The sequence below is a fragment of the Styela clava genome, chromosome 8 (genome assembly GCF_964204865.1).
Source record: "Styela clava chromosome 8, kaStyClav1.hap1.2, whole genome shotgun sequence".
Classification (NCBI taxonomy): domain Eukaryota; kingdom Metazoa; phylum Chordata; class Ascidiacea; order Stolidobranchia; family Styelidae; genus Styela; species Styela clava.
In genome coordinates, this window is record NC_135257.1 from 15,907,784 (window position 1) to 15,934,940 (window position 27,157).

General features: G+C 35.5%; 2 protein-coding genes across 3 annotated transcripts; both read left to right on the top strand.

Annotated features, from left to right (window-relative positions):
* Positions 1-2,269: 2,269 nt before the first annotated feature.
* LOC120346648 (uncharacterized) lies at positions 2,270-12,776 on the top strand. Its single transcript, XM_039416433.2, has 17 exons — positions 2,270-2,416; positions 2,540-2,686; positions 2,973-3,119; positions 4,370-4,546; positions 4,959-5,105; positions 5,561-5,707; positions 6,222-6,374; positions 6,459-6,600; positions 6,931-7,058; positions 7,203-7,331; positions 7,804-7,941; positions 8,305-8,450; positions 8,878-8,975; positions 9,593-9,737; positions 10,625-10,730; positions 11,354-11,523; positions 12,133-12,776. The coding sequence occupies exons 1-17, from the start codon at positions 2,350-2,352 to the stop codon at positions 12,325-12,327; spliced, it is 2,382 nt and encodes a 793-aa protein (XP_039272367.2). The 5' UTR covers positions 2,270-2,349; the 3' UTR covers positions 12,328-12,776.
* Positions 12,777-14,551: 1,775 nt separating this feature from the next.
* LOC120345535 (uncharacterized) lies at positions 14,552-24,495 on the top strand. Of its 2 annotated transcripts, XM_078115578.1 has the most exons (13): positions 14,552-14,700; positions 15,252-15,380; positions 15,584-15,715; positions 15,961-16,110; positions 16,819-16,965; positions 17,595-17,741; positions 17,876-18,009; positions 18,131-18,208; positions 18,451-18,560; positions 21,130-21,274; positions 21,628-21,733; positions 23,177-23,352; positions 23,738-24,495. In XM_078115578.1, the coding sequence occupies exons 1-13, from the start codon at positions 14,586-14,588 to the stop codon at positions 23,945-23,947; spliced, it is 1,779 nt and encodes a 592-aa protein (XP_077971704.1). In that variant the 5' UTR covers positions 14,552-14,585; the 3' UTR covers positions 23,948-24,495. The 2 variants fall into 2 exon arrangements, with proteins under 2 accessions (XP_077971704.1, XP_077971705.1); XM_078115579.1 differs by lacking the exon at positions 18,131-18,208.
* Positions 24,496-27,157: the final 2,662 nt, after the last annotated feature.

Consider the following 27,157-nt stretch of genomic DNA (forward strand, 5'->3'; position numbering starts at 1 on the left):
TTCGTTTGCTGTGATTTTCGTAGTATTTCTACCGGTTCAGACTGGGGACACGGTTTGAGAAGTCAGTCGGGGAAGTTAATGTATTTACAAAATTTGGATAATCACGTTGAGGAATGTTGAGTTTCAGTCATGATAGCATTTATATATTATATTGTTTAAATACTTTTTCACAGGGGACATGCAAATGAATGTACCCAGGTGCAAATGTTCGCGGGTGCTTAGATCTGCAGGAGCTAATGACGGCGAATGCCGAAGTATACGGGTACTGTCGCCGATAATAGCCTCACTGGCTTGAAAACGGTATAACGAAACTTGGACCATGCATTACATAAATTGTAGTGTTATACCGTTATAAATTTAGCATATCGTCACGCTGATAATCGACTTGCGTAAGTCATTTTTAGCAGTTCTGAGAAAAACGTAAAAAACTTCCTAATGATATTGTTATGCCACTGAGAGTCAATAATTTGTGATTGTTCAATTTTTTGATCGTAGCCGGATTTAGTATAATTTGTATGACGTAGTTAAGTGACGTCATAATGGCGCACTGTGACTTAGGCAGAAATGTGTCTATGACTTGGGGTCATACGCAATTTTGCAACTTGACTATATGCACCAGTCCTGAAAACCAAACATTCCAGAAACGAATGTAATTTTCTAAATGTCTAATCCCCAAAATAGCTAATCAGTTTCAATTACATTATTTTTTATGTTTAAAAATATATATTTCATCAATATAAGACGTTCTGCACACCCACTGAAATAAGATTAAGAATAAATATAAAGAATAAAACAACAATGCATCCAATTTAAAAGCCAACCAAGGTGAATTGGACTCGGACAGTGAATATCACAAGTGCACGCCTTCCTATACTGTAGTATAAATTCAAATTAGTACGCGCTAAGCTAGAATCCGAGATGCAAAAACTCGAAAATATGTCGCCGGGGCTATTTTGCCTTTGTGACGTCACAATAGTCCCATGGTAACAATGGTAATTCATTATGACGACACAAATGTGCATGTCATACTAAATCTCCAATTTTATGGGTTTCGGAATTCTTAAAATAAAATCTGAGTTAACAGACAGGTGCACAGCATTACATAAATACCTATATTATAAAAAAAACTCAAAATCGCCAAAAATGACTTACGCAATTAGGTTAGTAGCGTGACGATATTCTTTTCGAGGCACGCAGTCTTAATCTATCGAGTAAGGCAATACAATTAAGATATTCGCATAGTTAATTGCCAACTTGCTTTTTGGACACGCAGAACAATGATCAGTCTCATTTATCTGGGCATTACGCCGGTTCGCGTTAACAGCCAGAGAAGAGATTCTCTCGCACACCAACTAATTTGAGCATCAAAAATTTGGCAATGGTTAAGTGTGGGAAATATTTTCTTCGGGTTAACTTCCTTGATAATATGTATATTTGCTTGTATGATTATACTTGTTATCACAAAATATCAAAAAAATGAAACAACAATTTCACTCAGAACACCTCAAGGTATACTTATTATATTATACCAGAGTATTTGGGACTCTGGGATTTGAAAGTACACTTGCGAAACCCATTAATAATACTTGGGGAACCCTAGGGTTGCGCGGGACGACACCGGTAGAAAACCACGATATTAAAAAAACGCACAGAAAGAAAATTATGCCACTGATTTGTACCTTTAATTGGCGGTTTTAACCTGTGGTAACCGTGACTCAATTTGTTAATCAGTTTAGTCACCCACCTATTGATAATTCAAATAAGCTGCTCACAAATGACATTTGTTTATGCCCGCATAATAGCTGTTTGAGAGTAAATTAGATTCATCGGTCCCGCGTAGAAAGCTGTCGACATCGTCAGTGATCGACTGAAAGCACACGTTCCATATCCTAATATAAACAAAAAAGTTTATTTATTGTGCATCCGATTATTCGTCACCAGCCAGCGTGAGAAAATGGCAACAGTGTCGTTTACGAGACCTTCGCAACAAGCCATGCCGTCGAGACTTTGCCCCTGGCATGGAAACGTATTTATAGTTGAACTTTTCAAATTACCTACTACCCAGTCATGGGCCATGCTTAGATAGTACTAGTATTACATGACACCAGCGAATGTCGTATAAAATGAGGCGTGGGAAGGGCGTCAACTTTGAAGTTCATTTCATCTGACATGTTTATTGCATATTGTATATTTTACGTAGTAACGTAGGAATAATGTAACGGTAACGTTAGATCCTAACCTTTTTCTTTGCAATTTTTGCTCGTTGACTGTGCGATTATAACAGAATCTAGTTGCATTCACTTGGTGAGCGAGCTCGATTACGAGATTTCGCTTTACTAGCAAAAGAATATGATGGAATATGCATCAGTTTGTACGACTGTCGTTTTGTTTTTGATTCTGACTGAAATTTCTGAAGGTAAACACCTAGTATTTCTAGCGTTATTGTTGCAGAAGATACAGCAAGGTCTGACTGCAACTGGTTATTAGATATATATGAGCAGAAAGTTTTATTATAAATATATACATATAATGTTTTCAGTGAGAACTGCATCAACTCGAAACTTTCAATTTCTTCATTGCAAATACAGAAGAGCTCGATATTCTCGTTTCAACCCACTTGACATGTCGCGATCAGATTGCTATTTTCCCAGGAGTACACAACGAACGAGGAGAAAGCTTCCCTCAGGTAGAACAACTTTTGTGGTTCAACTCACCTCGAAATGCCCCAGCATTAGGAAGGCTAAGATAAATAGAACGGTCAACCCTGCTACGATTAATTGTATTAAACTAGTCTTCACACAGGTTCCATCGGAATGAGATGTAGCAATCGATTGTTCTGAAAATTAGCAGAACTATTTCCGATCTGCTTAGCTTAATTACCGATGTCAAATTCGACCGCAGAAAAATAATAAAACAATTATTCGGGTACATTACTTTTCAATCATATACTGATTAAATAAATATTTGTTTAGTTCGTGCAAGTTCTGGATTGTGTATCGACATCGAGTCCGAAGCCTTGTGTGAAAAATTCAGCAACAGAGGATTTTGTCGATCCTTTGCGGTTTGGATGAATAACAACTGCGCTAGAACCTGTAAAGTTTGCTCGGATATTTCTGGTGGTATGTATTTTAGAAACTTTGATTTCAACAGACAGAGTGCAAGAAAAATTCATTATGTTATGTAGCTAAGTTGAAATGATAGGCCCATTAAAAAGGGGTAAATTATATATAGAAGGCATGTCGGTAGATAGAAATGAGTGTAGGCACAAGGCAATAGCCCATCAAAACAGAATCCGTGATTGAAAGTTCTAGTTCTGTAAATATTAGAGCATAAGATGATTACTCATTCACTAAATCAAAGCTCAGGCCCAAAAGCGATAAATATGCTGACTTGAAACTCTGACTAACTCTGTTTTACAGAAGCAGTCAGTCAGGAACTAATCTGAGTTTCCTGTACAATTGGAATCCATTAGAAGGGCTCTTTTCAAACAAGGATATTTTGTTTTCATTAGCGATCAATATAAATATGACCTATAGTTGAATTGAAATCAAGCGCTATTACAACTGAATTGAAGAGGGGACAGTGTGTCAACACTATTTTTCACAGAAACATTATTTTCTTTTATATTCATGGACCAAAATTTGCAAGTCGGACTTTCCTCTCTTGTACAGACAATTAATAAATACACTGCTTACTGCTTATATATCGAGAGTAGTACTGTAGTTAATTACGAAGAAACGGACTGTCGCAGGCAAAACTGATTATTAAAAGACACGTAAACAAATGATGGTAATTAAATCAATCCGTACAGAGTTTTTGCAATCCCATTTTCAACAAGTTCATTGGCACGTGCCGAACGACATTAATTAGCTTCACAATAGTTCCAAATATGGTCAAATGATAATAGATGTAAACAGCACAGATTATTTAGATGAAATTGCTATCCATCTTCAATAAAATCAAAACTTGCAAGAAAATTCTAAGATATTAGGCATCCACATTGCATTTTATTAGGTTAACTTTTTCGAATATGGGACGGCAGAACAGCATTACAATGCCAAAAGTATAGTTTATTTAACCATTAATCGCATCAAATCGTAAATAACGATACCAGGGATTTAAATTGTGTTGGAGTTCAGAAAATTTCAAATTTAGGAGATGTAAACTAGGCACAAAAATAAGGGCTTTGACCCGATGCAGCAACCAATGAGAATAAAATATAGTTAGTTACAGATATATTATGTTATTGTTCAAAATTCAAATGTTGACGCACTGGTGTCAGCATGATTGCGTTAGTAACAATTATAAAAAATAAAATTGAATATAATTACTAAAAAAAATTAATTTACATACTCAGTTGTATCTATAGATATTTCATCGCCGTTATTGAGAAACAATTGGTCTGGTTGGGGAAAGTGGTCAGAATGCTCATCAACATGCGGTTTGGCTTACAGGCGGAGAAGAAGAACATGTTATTCAGTGGGTCTATCAACTTGCAGCGGTTCTACATTTCAATCTCAAAAATGCACTGTTGTTCCATGTCGAAGTATGTTTTTTTTTATATATCTATATAAGGAAATGGAATGTGAATTTATTTACATTTAGTTATTGTGAAGTAGATCAGCGTTGATATTCAAGTATTTGCAAAGTCCACGGAATATATTTGGAATCAGAATTTAAATTTTGGTAGTCTAAATTTAAGACTTCTAAAGTAGGGAGGAGAAGGTGACATTTTTCGTGGGCTGTAGTCGGAGTTCTTCCAAATTCGGAATATGAGTCGTCATTTCGAAGTCGATTTTGAAGTTGCCAAATTGCAGTGTCTCAGTGCCGGATCACTGAATCTAGTAATATTATATGGCAGTTATTTAAATAGCAACCAGCCAGATGTGATTCCGGTTATTCGCCGTTGCGGGGACTTTGAAACAATGTTGATTTATTTTGATTTTTACTTTTTGTAGTCGGGTCATACCCATTGCACAGGACGGTTGGTGACTGCGCGGACCTTCATCGCTCTTGTGAAGTTTTCAAGAAAAATCAATTCTGTAACGATAAAGTGTATCAAGATTGGATTAATACAAACTGTAAAGCAAGTTGTGGATTGTGTGGTACGTTGGACTAAGATTATATTTATTCAAGAAAATTGCGCGAAGCATGGTCACGCGCAGAAATAAAAGAAATTTCTTTTTGTGCGAAGTTGTGAGCGACTACCAAAGTGTCAAGAACGGCACTCCCGTAGTATGTGTACCAGATTATAATTAGGCCATAATTTCATTCCGATTTTCCTTGTTTTAGTTCTACTATGAGTTCGGGGACGGTCTGTGTTAGCCAAATGAATATATATCCATGGGCTTCCGTCCCTTTACACAACTTGATGTAAAGTAGGGGAATATATTTAGTTACCTTCATATTGGTACATACACTTCCTGGGCGTCGTCAAGAAGTACTGAGGCTGTAAATATTCAGGGTGTAGAATTATCGTGTAACGTTGAAGCGTCAAAACAATCAGGAATAACTACCTCTGTCAAACCAACCCATATTCATCTTTGTATTCTGGCAACAGGATTCACGGAGTGGGGATCTTGGAGTCAATGTTCAAGTACATGTGGATCAGCTACCAGAACGAGATCGCGGGAATGCAGCACAATCAGTACCGAATGTCAAGGGCCCATGAATCAACAAGATGATTGCGAGATGGATCCGTGTCCAAGTGAGCTTGCTGTAATTAATGGGAGAATATTATGTGAACTGTAACGTTATGCTGTGCTAAAATAAAGAATGGAAATCAAGTAGAAGCTTTATTTAGAATGAACATATACCACGCGATGTAGCCTTTGGGTGTGTTATATATGAGCAACAAATCTAAAAGTACGTGGGACGACAAAATATATGTCGTTAGAATGTATTATAAAGACACTGGTGAACGCAATTATTGATTTCTTATGGAGCATTCAAACAAAGGCTTTTGTTTCTGTCCTTCATGTCGGGCATTTCACACTCACTCTCGAATCGTGAAAATTGATCAGTCCGAGATTGAAAACTGTTAACATGGTCCTCATAAAAAGCAATGTTGATATGCCTGGTCCATGATAGTGTTAACAGAATTACAGTTGTAGAAAATCTGTATTTTCAATTCATAATTTATATATATATTAAACTGATGAGGGCAAAACTGCGATGCATTGTATTTATTTCAACCGTCACGATAATGTGTGGAATTTCAGAGCCTCAGTGGTCTCAATGGAGCCTATGGGGAGACTGCAGTTCAACATGCGACGAAGGAATAATGACAAGAACAAGGATCTGTTCAGATTGTAAAGACGGAGGAGTTGACAAAAGTACAGAATCTAAAGAGTGCATGATAAAAGAATGCCCCCGTGAGTTTTTAATACGTCACATCCATAATCACGAACGCATGTATAAAATGCTGAACACATTAATCAAGTCCAACTAAACTTTAGAGTTGTCAAAATGGTCTGAGTGGTCGGAATGCACTGTCACTTGTGGTGCTGGCACACAGAAACGATCTCGAAAATGCATCAATGGACCTGGTTGCAACGGAAATATTAGAGAAACGAAGAAATGTGCAAAAGATATTTGTCCGTAAGTGATTCGAAGTCAAGGTATATAGTCGGGCTATATTTCCCCGACCAGTCAGTCCTATGTCAATAATCTTCATCTGATTAAACCAAAATTTTACACCGTCTTTGTTAGAATGAATAACTCTGAATATTTACCCATATACAACTACATTCAGTCGAGCCACATTTTAATCAAGCGGATATATCAAAGGTCATCAATACCATACATACAGACTGCCCTTGTACAAATTGGTCTCTGCGATACCTCTGAGATTTTTTTTTACCTGGTTAGGAGAGATTCTCCATTGTCGTTGCAGACAGGTGAAAAACAAAATAATTACTCTTTTTGTAGGCCCGAAACAAATTGTACAGACCTACGCCCAGATTGTATCAAGTTCAAACGTTTCTGTTCGGGAATGCTGATGGATGAATACTGCAGAAAAACATGTGGTTACTGCGTTGAATGCGACTGTCTCGCAGGTTTTATTTGTTTATATAGTCTTATAGGGTTTTTCGACATTGAATTTCATTGTTGATTATTTTATAAAGATTTCTTGTTTGAAGATAATTATTTCATACTTGATTTGATTAATTAATTGATTGATTCTCTTGATCTTTTCGCAGATTGGTCAAGTTGGTCAGAATGTTCGAAAAGTTGCAACGCGGGACTAAGATTTCGCACACGAAAATGTTCGACACCTTACCTGGCATGTGAGAAAGATATTGAGATGTGCAATGACTTTATTTGTCCTGGTAAGTTCTGAAAAAGCTTAGGGGAAAGTTAGGCAGAAGTTTTAGGATTTGTTAAATTTGAGATCCAATTTACTTACAACTTACAAACCAAAAGTAGCGATTTCCGCCGCTGGGTCTTCTCGGTACTTCGCAACTTTTCTGAATTGTTATACCTCGCTTTGAACATGGGTTGGCAAATCTTTTTAATGCTAGGGCTGATTCCAAATCAAATATATACAAATAAGTTCATGATTTACATTTCATGTCTAAGAATTGCCGCTGCTCCACCATATTTTTGAGCGGAAAGTTAGCTGAGTCGTACGTATCTCTGAGCGATAGAATCGTGTGAGTCTATATTTTACATCAACGGCATTCTAACAACATAATCGCATAAAATAACTCTGGCGAATTTATAGTCAGGGTCATTTTACACGGGCGTTAGGTGTAATTACTGAACAGGTAAATAATATACGAACAAATGTTTTCTTCTCAGAAACTTTGTGGGGAGAATGGAGTCCTTGTTCAAAGTCATGTGGCGGCGGAACTAGAAGAAAAACCACATTTTGTACCGAAGGATTTTCGACTTGTCCAACGTTTTATCAAGATTGTGGGACTGAGCCTTGTCCATCAAGTGGGTGATTTCGAATTTATTTATCGAATTACAGAAATTTTCAATATAGGAAAGTTTATTGCAGCTGGGTTACTAAATTATTCGCACTGGTCAAGGCATTGAATAAAGATTACTCGTCATATGAAGTCAAGATATTTGCCTATAATTTCCATCAGCACAATAATGATAGACAAGTGTAAGCATACAGCTACTAAGTGTACCTGAAAAAAGTCATCACATTTGGTAAATTATGCGCGCTCACTCATATCTAAATTAAAAGGTACCGTATATAGCCTCGGGATTTTCATATTTTAATACATAACATCAACTTTTATTATACAATTTACGAGTTATCGTTGCCTGAAATGAAAAATTGCTTTTCAGAAATTTGTTTATGGGGAGAAATGCATCGATATAAAAGCAATTCAGAATGTTGCATATCAACGTTTGATGACACTTGTGGTAGAAAGAGCAATGGTGGACGCATCATAGGTGGAAATAGTGCGGATTCAAAACAATGGCCTTGGATGGTAGCAATTTATTATAGATTTTTTGGAAATGCAAAATCGAAACTTCAGGCGACAGACAATCTTTTAAGTTCGGTGAACCATAATTTGTAATTACTTATACAATACTAAATTATAGTAAGTTTATTTTTGACCAGTCACAGTCACTCATTTGGATATTGAAGGAAAACAAGTCAGTATAAATTACAAACGATCCAGAAGCTTGCGCATAGACATCTCATATTATGCTGCCACTAGCCATGAAACAACGCAAGACCTAAAGAATCTAAGTCAGGGAAAATTGGGGAAACGGCTCCATAATTAGAATTAAAATATTTTTACCGCTCTATGCTCGCCGTCCAAGCAATGGCACAGCATTTTTATCAGCTTTGTTTTGATCTTACTTTTTTACTGACAAATTTATTTACTTTTTATGCTTTGCTTTTGCCAGGTATACATGGCAATGAAAAATATAATTGGAGATGAAGCAATATGTGGTGGAACATTAATTACGACAAAATGGGTCGTCACTGCTGGTCATTGTGTTAGGTATGTATGTAAGCAACGATAGACTTTTGGTATTAGGTTTTTTACTAGCTGTACATCAGGGCGTAGCCAGGGCAGGGGGTGGTTTTGGGGGTCGGAACCCGCCCTTTTGAAATGTAAAAAAAATAAAAGCATCTTTATTTACCATACATAGCAATTTTTCGTAGCATAAAACGCTTTTTTGACCTTCAAGACTCATGAAACCACATGTTTTCTTGTGTTCGGCCGGACCCGCTTGCTGTTTCGGTCAAACTTGGCAAATAGAAATTTCAGAAACCCCCGTTGAAAATAATTACTGGCTACGCACCTGCTGCCACCTTTGATTTGAATTGACAAAAACAAAAATTTAATGCGTGTTGACCCATGTTTTGATCCATGGTTTTTGCGAGGTTTAACATTTCTGCTTCTTTGATATACCTTTTGCCAATAACAGGATTGTGGAAATCTTGCTTTCTTAAGTATACATGCATTTTCCGGAATTAAAATGTATAATTTAGTCAATTTCAAACATAAACCAATATCTTACATTCGTCCCGCACTGTGTGAGGTCATTATATACAGAAGTCAGAAATATACAGAATAGAATAATACTTTCAGTAAGACTATTTATTTTTTGACAGAGATTTTTCTAAAGATGACATTTCCCTTACAATGGGTTTTACATCAATTGGTGACAACAAGAAAAATGTACAAAGAAGAAAAATTGCTGAAATCATAATTCATCCGCAGTTTATTATGCCTGCGAATGATATTGCTCTCATCAAGGTTAGTTTTCATTTTTACACGACTCGTATTCACTTTTTTGCCCGAACAAGGCCATGTACAAACAGCCACTTACAACGACATGCAAGGTGCTTTACGGAATAATAATATGTACAGTATGATATTCCGAAATGGACCTAGGTTGAACTGGGAATACAAACCAAAATGTAACGATATTTATTCTAACCATCAAAAAATCTGAAATATCCAATCAACTAAATAGCGTTCATAATCGTTGTTTGATCTGTTACAAGAAGTTGATAATTTTGAAATTGGGATCACAAGTTACTTTCTGATTTTGACTTTCTGACAATCATCAAAAAATCTGAAATAACCAGTCAACTAAATAGCGTTCATAATTGCCGTGTGATCTTTTATAGGAAGTTGATAACTTTGGAATTGGGAACACAAAATACTTTCTGATTTTAAAATTCAGATGAACCTTTTTCTTCTTAGCTCTAGTACGCAGCATTGAAATTATTCAGCGATTTTGTTATTCCACAACTCCAACCAGTTGCCTACAAGTTTTCTTTACAAGATCGTCGTATTCATTTATGAATTATTAATGGCACTCCAGATTACCACTGTTAATCCCAATCTCAGAAGTTACTTCAAACAACACATTTTTATCAATTTCAACATTTTTTTCTGTTGAAATACGATTATTACCATATTTTGAACCCACTGCATGATAAATAAATATAAATTGATATAGTATCAGCATAAAATAAAAATTTGTTTAATTTATAAAGATTTGCATTGATATATGTGAAAAAAACTTTATGATTCGCTCACTCAGAAGATGTCAAAGACTGTAGATGGTTTTATTTGTATCCACATACGACTCTTAAATATCTTTATTGGTAACATCCTTTGCTTGTTTTCTGTAGTTGAATGAGCCAGTAACGTACACCGAACACGTTCGTCCTATTTGTCTTCCTGGTGGAGAACAAACATCGACAGACAAACATTGTTTTGCCGCAGGCTGGGGAAAAAGTAGGAAAAAACGTTCAGTTTATCTATTATATTTATTCAAAAATTTTTCACACGAAATTTTTATCGTGATGACTCGATCGACGTAAATAATCATCAAAGTCATGATATCGCATATTTATGATATATAAAAAAAAATGACAGCGAAAAATACAGAGTTAAATTCACTAAAAATTAGGTGTAACTGAACAAAGTATAATCAAGATTATGGAGCTGATGTAACGCACTGTCTAACTCACTAAAAATTAGGTGTAACTGAACAAAGTATAATCAAGATTATGGAGCTGATATAACGCACTGTCTCAATTCATGTATGACACATAATTGGCCAGACAAAAGTTGGTATGTAGCAGGAGTATTATAAGCATAATCGTGATTTTATAAGCAGATTATTTAGGGTAAATCTGGGTATCCTACGGCGACGTAAGTGCATACTTTCATTTTCGCAAATATTGTTTTGAATATTTGTCATATGTAATTGATGATGGTATTCACGCGTTCAAAATTCATCAGAAAACGTTATTTATCGTGATATATGCTTCTGTTATATATAACTTATATTGTTCTCAATAAAATAAGACTGAAATAGACAAAAACGTGTTTAATTACAATTTTATCTTCTACAGCAAATCCAGTGAGTGATTTCACCAGTTCAATTTTGAACGAAGTTTCTCTTCGTACACTAGACATGAAGATTTGTAAATCGGCTTACGATACCTCCGTCTATAGAAAAGGCATAAAAGAACATGCTATGATCTGCGCTGGCAGTGTTTCAGGAGGAGTCGATACCTGTGCCGTAAGAAACGATTTAAATCTTCTCTATTTAGACGTCGGTATATAAAATCTATTGCCCAAAATATCCATCGGCCAATTCTCGATTTTTCGGAAAGTTCTTTAAGGCGATAGCATGCTATAGGCCGTATAGGTAATGGATTTATTGGTTGGGAATACTGAACTGCTAATAAGATTCACCTCTGTGATTCGACTTGACTTTGACTCGAATTTCCCGTCACTCGATTTTACTTTCGGTTTCGGGACTGCCCAACACTAGTATATATATATATATACATCACAATAACAATTTGATTTGGACTGCTTATGTAATGTACATCACAATAACAATTTGATTTGGACTGCTTATGTAATGATTTCTGCGCCAACGGTCTGAGAAATAAACTTTACTATTAAATCTAAAATCAAATCTAAAACCCGTACCATAAATATATAATTGAAAAGAAATCCAAATTGTTATATGCAGCAGTAAGCTGTTATAAAACAGGCCAATTGGATATTGCAATTGTACGCCCCAGTATAAATATGGTTGCCCACTTTTATTTGCGTAAATCGGAAATAAAACAGAATTACGTAAATTTTCTTCAAACATTCAGACTTTCTGTAATTTCAGGGTGATAGCGGGGGACCGCTGATGTGTCAAAGATGTTCATCATGTTCCTGGTATTTAGCTGGTGTAACGTCATTCGGTTCTGACAACTGCGGGTTACCGAAACACCCTGGTGTGTATACCAACGTCGTAGAATACGAACCTTGGATTCGATCAATAGTGTCATCAGCGTCGAATGAGACGTACACGGGTTGCTGATGGACTTCAATCGTTTTGACTCCGATCCGAGGTTGAAAAAATTGCGACTCCAAAAATCTGAAATCTGAAAATATTGAACTATGATAACAGAAACCTTGGCAAATGCAAGCCTTCTTTGACATACTGTTAAGAATACTTTCAGTTTTAATTGCGACTACTGCTCCGAGCCCTTGGAAGATACTTAATTGATCTGTTATTAACTGTGCCATCTATCTGCCAAGATGTGTAGTAAATTTTGTTAAATATTATGAATTTATCAGTATAACCAACCAATGTATATATATTGGGAATTCATAAACACTCGAGTTGTTTACCTATAATCTATTTTTGAGGTCAAATATGCAATTCCTTGCTTTCTATGATTGAATATACAACTTGGACTGATTCATTCCGTGATCACATTCTCAACTGTGAATATCACCTGTCAAAAATATTCCCTGTTTACACAATGGAATAAATAAAACAATGGAGATAGGTGATAGGGAGTTCATCAGCCATGCATTAGATATAACTTACTTATATGATTGAAGTGCAATATTAAAAACCATGATTGTCTTTAAGTTTTTGATGCTTTTATTTAGTTTTATATCCTAATTTTATTCAAGTGTTTTTTCATATTTTTATATAATTATAAACTTTATAATACAGTATAAAGAAATGACTCAAGTGGTGTAATGCACAATGTTAGAAAACGGTTGCTAAAGTAATATCTTGGTATTGAGATATATAAGAGACACATTGATTTTTATACAGATACGGTTCTCTGGTTCGGCTAAATGAATAAAGATTCTGGCAATGGTATTAGGAAAGTAATCATAAAAACCTACGCGTTTGTGTGATCACCCTTTGTGCATTCGCGTTATCAAATCGCAATCGTCACAGCAAATTTTGCGCTCCCCTTCCGAAGATTTTCTCCTCATAGTAGACGATTTAATTCCTAAAAAAGAATACAATATTTAGTACAGTACAGTATTTAGGCAGGAAGGTTCGTATCTGACAAAATAGATGTATTTTTAAAAACGTCATCTGGTGGATTGCCAGCCGTATAACTGGCCTCGCCAGGCTAAGTAAAGCCATTCATAGAGTTTTATCAAATAAACAGCATATTTGAGCAAAGTGATTCCTGGTTACGCCAGTGGCAAGACATCATCTCAAATCGAATAAACAGGCAGGACTAAAGTAATATATAAAAGTCATCGTATATAATGGAATGTGGAGTAGAACAGTCGTGTAGCCACGTGACTGTCGGCCACGTCATTTTGATGGCACATTAGAAGCCGGTAATATCGATAATTATCAATGATGCGAAATTTTACATTCCCGTAGTCACAAAACACTTTTAGTGTGGAAATCGTCACACTTATAATAGTTGGATTAGAACAACGTCCAACGGAGCTTGGTACTCACAAAGTCCTAAGTTGGAGATTATGAGAAGCCCTAAACTAGGAAAAAGGATAAAACGTAAAACACTCTGGGAACTGATCGTTGAAGTGTTCATGGGGAAAAAAAACACATTTTTGGTCATAGCCAATAACGGAAATGAGTGCTTTTTATACGCTTCATAGCCGCGGATATAATTCCGTCAAGTTGCTTATTTAGAAAAATATATCAATTCATTGGATTTGTATTAGTATGGTTCGTTACCAAATCAGTCCCAGTTACGTTTCTAGTTCAATAAAGGTATCCTGACAAATTCTGAAACTAAAACTAATCATAATTTGAACAAATTTCTTGAAAACTCCATGCATCGTCTGACAAATGTAACTAACTTCATTTTCGAGTCCCGAAATAAAAATTATTACTACCGCTTCATAGTAAAAGAGTATGACAAATCATTTGCGTGATTTCTTAGATCGTTCAAAATAATAACTCTTCTATATAGCTGATTCATTCGATGTAAAATCGCGGTAATTTGAACTAATACCCGGCAAATGAAGGAAACAACATCAAACACTCCAGGCCATTTCGACAATTAATTCGAGCCGTCAAACCAAAAACAAAATTTCGCCCATGGCTAATTTTGCCCAGCTTATAACTCACAGATTAGCATTAGATTTTATACAAGTTAGATTTCGGTATTTAAGAGGGAAGTTTCTGACGAATATTTGAGGTATTTGTTAGGTACTGAACACTACAAAAGGAAAGAATTCGATTGTTATATTCTGTAAAAAAATGCAGGTATTTGTAAATGCTGTCTTCTAATTACCCACGAGGTTGAATAAACTAATTTTCTGCTATTTTACAGAATTGTATTAAAAATGATTATCTGTCACACAAATAAATTATATATCGGAAATATTACTTGTATATTGCTATTAATGACATTATGGAATATGGTGAAGGCGCAGGTACCAAAGGAAGAACCAGATGCAAGTTGGTTGTTTGCATTATTGATACATGTCTAGAACAGGAATATTGTAGAGTTATTTAATAATATTTTAATGTGCTTAATTGCAGAAAACGTTTCTTTTATTGATAAATATTATTTTTCGTTGATGCAGGTAGTCATTGCTAAATGGGTGCTCCCGAAGTATGTGTACCGAGTTAGGGTTCGGGTTGTGCGTAATCTTGGTACGAATACTCTCGGAGCGCCGATTAATGACTCCGGTGTTATGGACGCAAATTAGCATTTACCAATGCCGTAAAAATTCAACCATATGCCGCTCACAAATAGTGATAGCTAATTTTAGCCTAGTCTATTCCAGCTTTTCCGGGACTAATTTAATATTGCAACAAACTGAAGCTTCTCAAAAGACAGTGACAATTAAGTTATTTGATTTACAACTAATGTTTGTAAACACAATTAAAAGCTGACAAATATCACGCAAAACCCCAAAAACGTGGCCCTGCTCGAATATCTGTCTGAAATCGAAGCTCGGAGAAAAACATCCATTACGACAAATCCGTATTTATTATATTTACAGTTGAGTGCGTCGATACCAAACGGTTTGGCGTATGCGAATTTTTCAAAGATGAAGGATTTTGCAATGAACCAAAAACAATAAAAAAGTTGCAACGAAAATGTGATTATTCTTGTGGATGGTGTTCCAAATGTACGTATTCCAATTACTTTTGCCAAGCCAATGATTTGCACTGGCACACACTTTGAAGAGCAGTACTCTAGTTAAGTATCATTAGTGATAGTTTCGTTAATTTTTCTTTATTTACAATTATTATTAACCAAGTTTGCAAAAATAACTATCAGGTAGGGTTACGCTAGAGGTAAAATTAATGTTGTTATCATATTTTGCATCAGCAAAAGCGTGTGAAGATGTAGCACCTTACATAAATTGTGAATCCTTGACGGAACAAGAGTGTCGAAGCAATGCACAATTTTATATTACACGATGTAAAAAATCATGTGGATGGTGTGACGGTGGACCGAAAGGTATGCAAGCATGGAAAGAGTACTTTGTGAATTTGAGAACGACATGAAATTCTGAGTATATCTGGCTTGTAAATTTATGTGTGTAACAGTAACCAATTTTATAAAATTTACTGAGATAGGGTATATTACTCATTTAGTAAAATTAAATACACCAATGCTATACAAACAAATGGTGTGTAATACTAGGTTACTTTCTCCACACATATGTAGAAAAAAATCTATTGCTAAAGAATATTATTTCAAAGATACTTGGGGACCATGGCAAGAATGGAGTGCGTGTTCAGTAACCTGTGGTTCCGATGTTGGAATCAGAAAAAAAACTAGAAAGTGTTTGTCGGATTCTTGTACCGGAAACGATGCAAAGCAAGGATTTTGTTCTGCAAATAAGCCATGTGGTATGTGGATTTACACAACTTTCAAATCTTTTCTTATTGAAAAGTAACACGGGTAAAAAAATCTTGAAAAATGAATGATGAAATATATATAAATAGACATAGCTTACATCATTCAGTAACAAGTCATCATTGTATTAAATATATTAAAGCGGTTATTGAACACGAAATGAATTCTATGGATCGTGATGTTATTATGTTGTTGTTAGAATTCTTTCCCTCTTGTTCTTGTTTACGGTTGTTGTGAAAAAATTCGCTATTGAACCAATTGCTTTGAATGTTTTAGTAGCTGAAGATTATTGTTGTCACTAGAAGAATATTATTAATTTCAAAATTTTCTGTGGGCTCTATGTGATTCGTTTTTGAGGTGACATTTTTTGCGTGATGACGTCATCAACATTACAAATTACGCACCGTGCCGTGATTCCTTGATCGCATCTCAGCGATCTGGTGGTCAGACTACCGGTACTGTAGTATAAAAATTCGATATTACTTCGCCTTGGCTTCCGTGCCCATATATTTGAGCATTGCTGCTAACTTGTTATAATATGCACATTGGCATAAAAAATGATAATTAGAAGATAATTTATTCGATTTCATCGTGCAACGTAATATTACAACGTGACCCATGTATTACCGCGTTAGTTTGTCGCGGGTTGCCCTTATGGTGGTCCTTTTATAAAATCTATCAAATATTCAATCTTACTTCAGTTGAGTGGAGCGCATGGAGTGAGTGGAACAGATGTAGTGTAACTTGTGGAAATGGAACAAGAGTAAGGAACAGAACTTGCACAGTAGAAGATGAATGCATTGGACAAAATATCCAGATTACAAATTGCGAACTTTCTGAATGCGTCGGTCTGTATTGCGATGTTATTTCATTTGAATAGCACTGCACTACATCTTCGAATAAAAACATATATATTTCTTATAATATAAAAGGGCAAAATGTCTCAAGATTTTTGCAAGATTTACGTTAAATTTTATGTGGTATAATTCTGTGTCGATGCTGTAAACCAGGGTTGTGCAACATTTTTTGTCGATGGTCCATATAACCAACTTCAGACATCTGGATGAGCCATACACAAAAAAAATCAGTTTCCCGATGTACGATCAACAACATTTTATCTACTCTCCGACTGTAAATTAATTATGCAATGCCTGATCTTATTGATTCTTTATTACGGCTAACTACCATATAGTATCCATCATGCATGCTATTGCTTTTCTTGCTGGGTTTGTCTGACCATGATCAGACGAACGTTCAAATATATATATATATCTGTGTTACTGTGCAGCAAGATTTTCTAATCGCTTAGAATAGTTATCTTCACTCTTGCTACAGCATCTTTAAATTATATGTACACGTGTCGAGCAGCGCAAAAGCATAGAAGAAGGATAAGTAGTTTGTTCTGCAAAAACGCAATCGATAGCTCGAATCATATTATTTCCGTTTGTATCTTAATTGTACTTTGTTTCAATTATAGCCGGAGCAATACCATTTGACGAATGGACGACATGTTCCCGACCTTGTGGGGGAGGATCCAGTATTTATATCAAATCATGCCCACAATGGGACAGAAAAATTTGTCCCAGAGAATACAAAGATTGCAACACACATGCGTGTCCATTCAGTGGGTATTTGTAAATCTAGTATTCGCGGGCATATTTACTTGTAGTGTCCGATTGTTACAGGATAGTTTATGTAATTAGCGATTACATTATAGTCATAAAAGGATCTGCTCCAAACTTTCAATCTGGTTTGTAGAAAACTGCATCGAATATCGTTATGGAAGTCAATACACTGAATGCTGTGATCAATCAGTCGAAAAACAATGTTTCAGGGTTGCAAAGAGAATTTTCGGTGGAAGTATCAGTTCAGCTAAACGATTCCCTTGGATGGTAAGTCAATCATAAAATATTTCACTATATCAAACTTGGACACAATAATTCTATTATTAAATCATGTACATAAACCATGATTGAAAGGGGTTCATGTTTGATATAGTGAACAATTTTTCAGGCACGGAGAAATTCCTTTCCGATTAGGACGGCGATCTTTCGTGGAAAAATTTCCTCCGTCACTCGATTTAAATGGATGGTAAGGAAAATTGAAATGTGTGTTTACAGTGACACCTATTTCAACATGGGTATAATAATGATAAAAAGAAGGCATAATACATAGTCAATATACACACGAAATCCTAAACGTGATATAACATGGGTAGTGGGTCATGCAAAGGTTTGTCGGTTGTTGCTGTTGGTTTGGGGCTTTAAATAATAGTCGGTTTAATTAATCCTTCTTGGGCTAAAAGGATGAGGTGAATTTTTTTCTAATTACAGGCCCGAATTGAAGTGATTGGAGGAGTATTGGGTCCTAAAGCTAGAAGAACAATATGCGGTGGAACTCTCATTCATCCTAGATACGTCCTTACCGCAGCTCACTGTGTGGTGTAAGTTACCAATATTGTTTTTAAATAATTTAAGGAATTTTCAGACTTAGTCATCGACGCTTGTGAAATCACGATCTAAGACCTCAAAAAACGTACATTTTGAGTTTTAAAAATTTGCTTATATATTAACCTTGGATGGTACAAATTGTTCTGATCAATTTGTATGTTGAAACAAAAATTATTAGTACTCCTGTAGTATGCGAACCAAGGTGGCGGACACCGGAAAGTAGTATGTGTACTAATTCAGGGGTTCTCGAACTTTTGGTCTTGCGGAGCCCGTGAAGAGGTTGACTATTATTCACGGAGCCCCAGAATAAATTTTAAAATTGTTACTTACCGATTAATATTCCTGAGTAAGTTAAAGGTACTTTACGAATTTAAAAGCTACAATCCATAAATAAATCTAAATTTTACAGATAAATTCTATATATGAAGGCTGTAAATTTGACACTTGACAAACATATTAATAAATTAGGGGTTGAATCTTGTCTCTTTTGATATTTTTAAAAGACTTAAAAGGTCGCTAATAACGTGCTCGATTGCATTTTGTTACAATCGCCGTTTGTTTTCGTCAGCGTGGTGTGTTTTTTTTTTAACCTTAACATCTTTACGTCGGTGTTTATTCTCCCTAAACCAAAAATTTCCTACGGCATATATATACATGTATTGTTTCACAATGACGACGATAATTGCTCTTTTGTTTTCGTGGGGAATTATGAGTTCAATGTGAAAACATCGTTACCATATTATAGTCATTGCTTGATCGGCGACGAGAGGCTAAAATATTTAATAAAGAGGTAAATCCGCAACTCAAATTCTTTGATTAAAAAGCGGCGTTATGAAATATTAAAATTAAAACTTAAAACGGAGGATAACACTAAAAGTTTTGTTTTAACAGACTCACGGCAGATTAAAGCTTTTTTATACATTGTAAATCCCAAAATTTGGTGTTATGTTAGGTTTTCTTTGGTTATTCATCGTAGTAACTGAAATCGAAACACAGTCAATTATGCGCGCGATGTACCTTTTATCGATTCTGAGACTACCGACAGAGCCGCATGCATAACATAAATTTCAATTGTTCGTATTTTGCCCAGACCTTGTGATTTTTTAAACGGTGATATCCTTCAAAGAATCTGAGTGGCAGACTTGCGCGGTAGGAGTTAGTGTTGCAAAAACGGCTCAAATTTGTCGAATTCGCTAAATCTACCACGCAATCAGCCATGATTACGATTATGAATTAATCGGTAAGGGCACAAATATCTTATCAAACTACTGGCACCGGTAGTAGGTATGTTCTTTTGTGGGCAATAGGACTTTGTTTCTAATATATTATGATACCAGCGTTGTTCAGGATATACGGTAGTCCACAAGAACTTCGTTCACTTAACTTCATTTCTCATTTCATGTCCGCGGATTGCCGTGGTAATTTGAGAAGTAATGATTTATTACATTGAACACCATTAACCCAATGAACAAGTCATTTTAAATATGCCCGCATCGGTCATAGATTGCACAATTGTAAATTGTACTTTTTGAGTTTTAATGTCAAACTAGGGCTTTTTGTAACGGCGATATCTTGCTTAAAAATAATCTCGAGTGCGAAAAAACAAATCAAGTTTGACAAATCCCAAGATCGCAAAAATACGATTCCAATTTATTTATTGTTGGCAGTTTATCACGTATTTTATATTATTTTAGAATAGTAATCTTTTATTTTAGTAATCCTAATAGTAATCTCGAATCAAACGTGAGTAACGATAAGCACGATTAAATCATTTTAAATGTTGCTCGCAATGATCATGGATTAAATATTTTACGCAACAGCAATCTCGTTATCCGCTGAAAAATTTTTTTTTCAATCGCGAAGAATGTTGCACAAATATTTCCGATTCCAATTTTGCACCTCTCCCCCTCTTAAGAATCCTGGCTGCACTATTTCTTATGAGTAATGTCATTTTTGAATTCCGCCTCTTTGCCATATTTCGAGTCTATACTGTTGTCAAATTTTATTAAAGATGTTTTTGCTTCTTTGAACAATTACAAAATTAGCAAAGTCAGTATTTTGAAAAGTAATAGAATAGCACGCGGAGCCCTTAGGTTCCTCCCGCGGAGCACTTTGAGAACCTATTTACTAGATTAAAATTAGGCCATAATTTTGTTCCAATTGTCCTCATTTTAGTTCTATTACGAGTTCGGGGACTAGCCAAGTGACTCTCGTAGTATTTGTACCTGAATTTATGGCCTAACCCTAACCTAGTACACATACTACCTTCCGGTGTCCGCCATCTTGGTTCACATACTACGGAAGTACCAAATTATTGGCAAGTTTATGTTGTATACCAATTCCATTTTTTTCTGTTGAAATCTATAACTATAAGCTCATAAGGAACGTGCAGCAAAGGTAATGTGTAGCAGCATTACGGCGAATGAGATATCAATGCACAAAATATTTTTCTATTAATAGTATGAAATAGAGGAAACTGAACAATGTGCCAATGGTGGTATATTAGGTTGATTTAGTAATGTACTATTATTATTACAATAAATTCTGTATTTTATTTATCAGAGATTTTGACCCAAAACAAATCAACGTTTTTCTGGGATCCGTAACAACAATTGATTCATCGTCTTTAATTCAAAGAATGTATGCTTCAAATTTTACAATTCATCCGAACTTCACTGAACCTGCTAATGATATAGCAATAATAACGGTAAGGACAAATGTTGAAGATAAAAAATATCTTCTTAGGCTAAAATACGTTCAACTTTGTTATCCTTAATTTAATATGTAAATACTCCTATGATATAAGCTGCATACGTAAAAACTTCTAATACGAATTTAAAACTTAAGATGAATGTGTTATAACATCTTTTCTTGGCAAAATTTTGTCCAATTGGTAGTTATAACATCTTTTCTTGGCAAAATTTTGTCCGATTGGTAGTTCATGCACGTATAGATTGATCTAATATAAAGCATGATTAAAGTATAACATATTTATTCTGTAAATCCCAAATGTTGTGTCTGCTTATTCTGTTATATAATTTTTTTCTCATTTTACTGCAGCTGACCGCAGAAGCTAGCATGACAAATAATGTTCGTCCACTTTGTTTGGCGGATGGAGAAAAAACACCAATAGATGAGAAATGTTACATCGCAGGATGGGGGCTAAGTAAGATGATTAGCTTTTTGACATGGCTTAACTATGTCGTCTATCTTAATAAACAGGCAAAGCCGGGATGAAAATTCCTCAGTTAAAAAAAAAACTAGTTAACTTCAATGTTTTTAAATGACTCTGATAGAGCGTTACTTTGTTGGGACACAAGAAAATTCGGACTGGTAGATATTTGATTCTTATTTCGAGAGGGTTTTTAAAAGCACAACAAAAAACTGACGACTATCTGGCCACTCCACGAAAGCGAGCTAAGTTTACCGCCATGCCCTAAAATCGGTTTAAGTAAAAAAGTGCTACAGATAAGGTTTTGTTTTTTTATCAATTCTAAAAAAATCGTGTTTTAAAAAAACAATGGCTTGTTTCAAATCAAATTTTTTCTGTATTTTTTGTATTTTTTATTGAAATACCTCTTGCATCGCCGCGAAACTACGCCAAAACGTTACATCCTGGCAGCTGCACACGCAGCCGGAATTATAATTTCAAAAATGTAAGTAAAACTTTTTCGGCAAAACGAGTGGGTTGCAATAATGAAGAATATGCTTATATCGGCGGTAATCTATACTGATATAAACGATGAGACACCCTAGCCTAGCTTTTGTCAATTCTAAGAGTCCTCTGATGCAAAGACGCCACAACTAATCTGTTATGACACCATAATATGAATTTCGAGTTCATGTATTGACATTTTTCTCATAAAATGATGGCAATATTACGGTTAATACTGTTCGGTTAATTTATGCTTAGCATACTTTGTTTTTATGGTCGAAGTGATAGAGTTTTTCAAGGTTATACAAACTCATTTATTCGATCGCATTTCAATTTTCGCAAGGTTGTTTCATCGCAACAGGGTCTTTTACATAATTGCTTATCGGTTGCGTCTTACTGCGCCAATCACTGAACTACAGCTTGAGAAGTTGTGCATGAGCCTCTATCGATATTTGTGGCGTTTTGAAAGATTTATTGCAAATAGGAAGCGCTTGGCAATTTTTCACATCCATTTTTCTTCAACCTATTTAATACAAAAAATCAAATAGTATAGCCATTTTGAACAAAACAGGCAAAACCAAACTTGATTTAAAACAATTGTTTTACAACAATTCCCTACCTACAGAAGTAAACAGGAAAGTCAATGATTGGGGTAACATCATCTGAATAATTTAATGAAGAATCGTACACATTCATTTATTGAATGTCGATAACTTAGATCAGTCATTTAAATAGTAAATGAAAATTCTTTATTGACTGCAACATTTGTCTCTATTTTGTTCATAGTACGCGGTATATTTCTTTCACGCGGCAATTCAAACATAATAGGTTATAGGAATTATTTTGGTAGAGTTAAAAAAAACGTGTCAAAAGAAGTAATTTTTACAATTAAAAATTCAAGAAAGTACATTTTCTAATTTCCTACCATATGCTATTCATTGTTTTGAATCACAGCTCGATCAGGTGTGACTGCAAAATCATCACCAAATCTTTTAGAAGCCAGAATAAGACACTTACCATTCGGTGTGTGTCAGAACGTGTTCGCAAAATCACAATCACACAGTCCACATATGAATTCTGAAACCATGATGTGCGGTGGAAAAATTGACGGAGGAGTGGACACATGCAGAGTAAGATAATTTCTATGTAGGTTTCCTCATAGCTCGTGATGCCTTGCCTGAAAGTGGGATCTCAGGTCATCCACCGACGTAATTTTTAAAGCAAAGATAACAGTAGTTTAGTTCACATCGGACTTGAAGTGCTTCAAGTCAATACCACCAGGGGGGAACGGATAAGTCGGAATATGAATAAAGCTCTTTGCAATTGATCCGTCGGCTACGATTTGGCCATTTTTACAGAGTTTATATTTTAGAAGGACCGTATCCAATCACGACGAGCAATAAAGTACACAAGGTTGATATATTTACCTATCTGGAAATAATTTCAAAGATTTCCAATCGAGAAATGTGCAAAGACGATATTCTTATTTTAAAAAGTATTCCCAATTTTACACAGGGCGATAGCGGCGGGCCATTTATGTGTCAAAGATGTGATTCCTGTGAGTGGTATCTCGCAGGTGTAACAGCTTTTGGAGGATATCAATGTGGGTCACCGAAAATTCCTGGAGTTTACATGAGAATAACTCATTACGAAGATTGGATAAACGAAGAAGTTGACAAATATGAGCGTTTCGGATTGGACTGCCAATATTATAACAGTTTATAACATGGTTGTATCTATATGTACGGGCTTATACAAGTTGACTAATCTTCGTGGTGATAAACTATCTTTGCTACTAAAACTGTTTCCAGCTGAAGGGGAAGCTCTATATCAAACTTTGATACAATATTTAAACTTTTGTAAGGAGAACGTAGGGCTGGGCATTTCTGAATACTTGATGATTTCAGAATCGAATCTTAACGATTGAATTACTAGAAACATAGAATACATCACTCAGACAGACTGCTGAGCGTCCACACACAATAAGAAACACGTTTTACCAATAACCCACTGCAGAAAATATTCCTATTTCATAATATCATTGAAAAAATTTGGCTTTAATTAAAAAAAATTGAGAAAATCATCTCGACCATTGGCTGAAAGAAAAAAACAAGATGGCGGGGATTCGTAATTTTGCTCTGAAACGATTCGAATAATTTACTATTCGATTCGAAATGCCCAGGTCTGAGAGAAAGTAATGATGCTTTACATTTAAAATCAGTATGATACCTAGTATGCCATTTACGTCAAATAAAAATGTCGAAAATGTAAAATATGGGAACGCATCTCAACTTGGATCGCATTTACACGTATCAAGGCGAAAAGTCCTAATGAAATATTATAAAGAACACTATCGATGAAAAAATCATCATTCATCACGATAGAAAATGCAGCCAAGGTACAATATTAACTGTTCATTCAATGTAGACGCCAGGTAATATAACGATCTAGGGCAGTGTTTCCTAAACCTTATCCTGCCAGCGCCCCCTCGCACGCTCTACCAAGAATGAGCTGGTAAGAGCAATAAAAAAATAATAATAAAATTTGACCCGATCTCACACGTGATGATATTTTAATTTGATTTTGTTGTCAAAAGATGCAACACTGAAAAACTAAACATGGGTTCAAAGTATAAACCCAATGGTAGTGGAAAGTGGCGCATTTTCACTTCTGGAAATTCAGGATTATCTAGGAAACGGAAACCAAAAATTTCTTAACTATCTCTAAAACAAATATTTGATGTTATTTGCGCTTGAACTTCTGTTTGCGTATGATTATACTAAGAAGTTTTGCAAAATTTTTAACCACTCACTTAGTTTTCTGCTGAAGCGCACCTTCTGCTGTCAGGCCATGGAAATGAAAGAGATCAAACGGTGAAATCAGAACATTACGTAGTTGTGCTGAGAAAAATCTGGACATGACTTGAGGGATTGATATATGTGACCAGCAGTGGTTCCAGCATGTCGGGGCGAACCCTCCTCCAATACATCAAATCAGACGCCTGCATTCTTGAGGGAAAACCGGTCAGCATTGATATCCACTTTAATTATTGGACTGAAACCTCTCAGATTTAGATCTGTAGGGTGTTCGAAGGACAATTTGTATCAGGACAATCCTCACGATTATTAAACTCAAGGCTGCAATTGCAGAGATAAAATAGAGAAATAGCCAAAGAAGAGTGATTGACAATGTTGCAAAAAGAATGCAACTGTTTCTTCAATGTCGAGAAGAGCAGTTGGAACATATTCTAGGAACAACATAATTTTTGCTCAGCACATCCTCGATTTTCCGATACTTTTGGGTCGAAACATGCGCAAACAGAAGTTCAAGTCTAGACAAAATTGAATAATTCACTCCATTTCGTAGAAGTAATTGAGAAATTGCTGGTTTTGTTTTTTGGGGATCACGCTGTATAACACTGTTTTTAATATATAAATCAGTTAAATAGGCTGCTTAACTCTTTGAACCCTGAAAGCCGCTATAGCGGCTTTCCCGAGAAAGTCTTCTGACTCTGAAAGCCGCTTTAGCGACTTTCGCATCCCGTAAGAGTTATGCAACTTTGAAACCTCATATCTCGCGAACCATATATTATATTTAGACAAGTTTTACATCGTGTGAAAGATAATCTACAGGACTAAGTATAATTTCAAAATTGAGATAAATTATTGTGATCATCTTATGAAAATTGGCAACATCAAAAAGCATAAAAAACTTCTGGAAATTGCTCAAATCAATTGACAAAACTTCAATTTGTTTTCGAATAAACCTGGTACATTATCGACAACATTTGTAGAATTTGAAGATAGCTTTCCAGTGATACCATTAGATTGAAGTTATGTCGCACCATTCAAATTTTAGAAGCATTTTTCTTCGTGATTTTGTTTGTCGCAAGATCGAGGCGACGTCAAGGTGACGTAAATAACGACCTAACACATTTACGCCGTTTCGCAGCGACGTTAAGCAATTACGTTGGCACGTAGCACGTTTACGTTCCCTATGAAATAGACTTTTCCTCGCATGCTCGTAACGTCATTTACTTAAGTTCGTACTCGTGAAGCGACTAACGACTTGTAAACGATACACGGGGAAATTTACGCATTACATTCAGCCTCAAAATATGTTCGACTAAAACACACAATATGCAGTGTTAGTGCCGTTTTATTGCATAAAGATATGAAATATATGAATAGCAAAAATAAGGATTTCTAAAAACGGAATGATGGAACATATCGATGGATGCATTGTTTAGCGACATTGCTGAATTTTATTGTGCCATATTTTCTTCTTTCGGTAGATGAATACTATCCAATATTTCATCTGGACAAAGCTTTCGTTTAAAATTCATTGTAAATATAGCGATATCAGGAATGTAGCGTACATGCAGTAATTTCGAAAATCTAATGAAGCCGCAAAATGTAAAACGCTGACCAGGTGAACTACTGGTGCCACCATGTCTTCCGTGTACCCGTTATCAGTTTTTTTTTTATTCAATTTTCATGATATCCAACGGTGAATAATTAGCCTTGATGTTTCCGGCGGAACCTCATAATTGCATGAGGATCAAATATTTCGTTTTGGCCATTCATTTTCGTCCCATATCCAAATAATAAACGTATATAGAATGGCCTTTATATTCTAGCAATTTTACTATGTTCGATCAAAATTCGTCTGAATATAAGGGTTTTATCTGCGGCCGAGGATATGATACTGATGCAATGATGACACAATCTGAACTCAAGCTGTGAACGACCAGATGTGCAATTGCGCAATATACCTCACGCAAAGCGTCACGCACGAAACGTCACATGAACGTTGTTACGACAATGTCGTCGCCGCCCTTTGCGTCGTTACGCAAACTTGGCGTGAAAAATAGTTGATCAATTTTGTTCGCAAACCATTTGAATCGATAGTACAAATTCTGCAATAGAATGAGTT

What these genes read in the sequence shown, in the direction of transcription:
- LOC120345535 (XM_078115578.1), top strand. Translation starts at nt 14,586, where the DNA reads ATGATTATCTGTCACACAAATAAATTATATATCGGAAATATTACTTGT. An exon ending in GTGTGACGGTGGACCGAAAG is followed by an intron (nt 15,716 to 15,960) that starts GTATGCAAGCAT and finishes ATTATTTCAAAG; the next exon opens with ATACTTGGGGACCATGGCAA. An exon ending in GAGGAGTGGACACATGCAGA is followed by an intron (nt 23,353 to 23,737) that starts GTAAGATAATTT and finishes AATTTTACACAG; the next exon opens with GGCGATAGCGGCGGGCCATT.
- LOC120346648 (XM_039416433.2), top strand. Translation starts at nt 2,350, where the DNA reads ATGATGGAATATGCATCAGTTTGTACGACTGTCGTTTTGTTTTTGATT. An exon ending in CACTGTTGTTCCATGTCGAA is followed by an intron (nt 4,547 to 4,958) that starts GTATGTTTTTTT and finishes TACTTTTTGTAG; the next exon opens with TCGGGTCATACCCATTGCAC. An exon ending in CAATGACTTTATTTGTCCTG is followed by an intron (nt 7,332 to 7,803) that starts GTAAGTTCTGAA and finishes TTTTCTTCTCAG; the next exon opens with AAACTTTGTGGGGAGAATGG.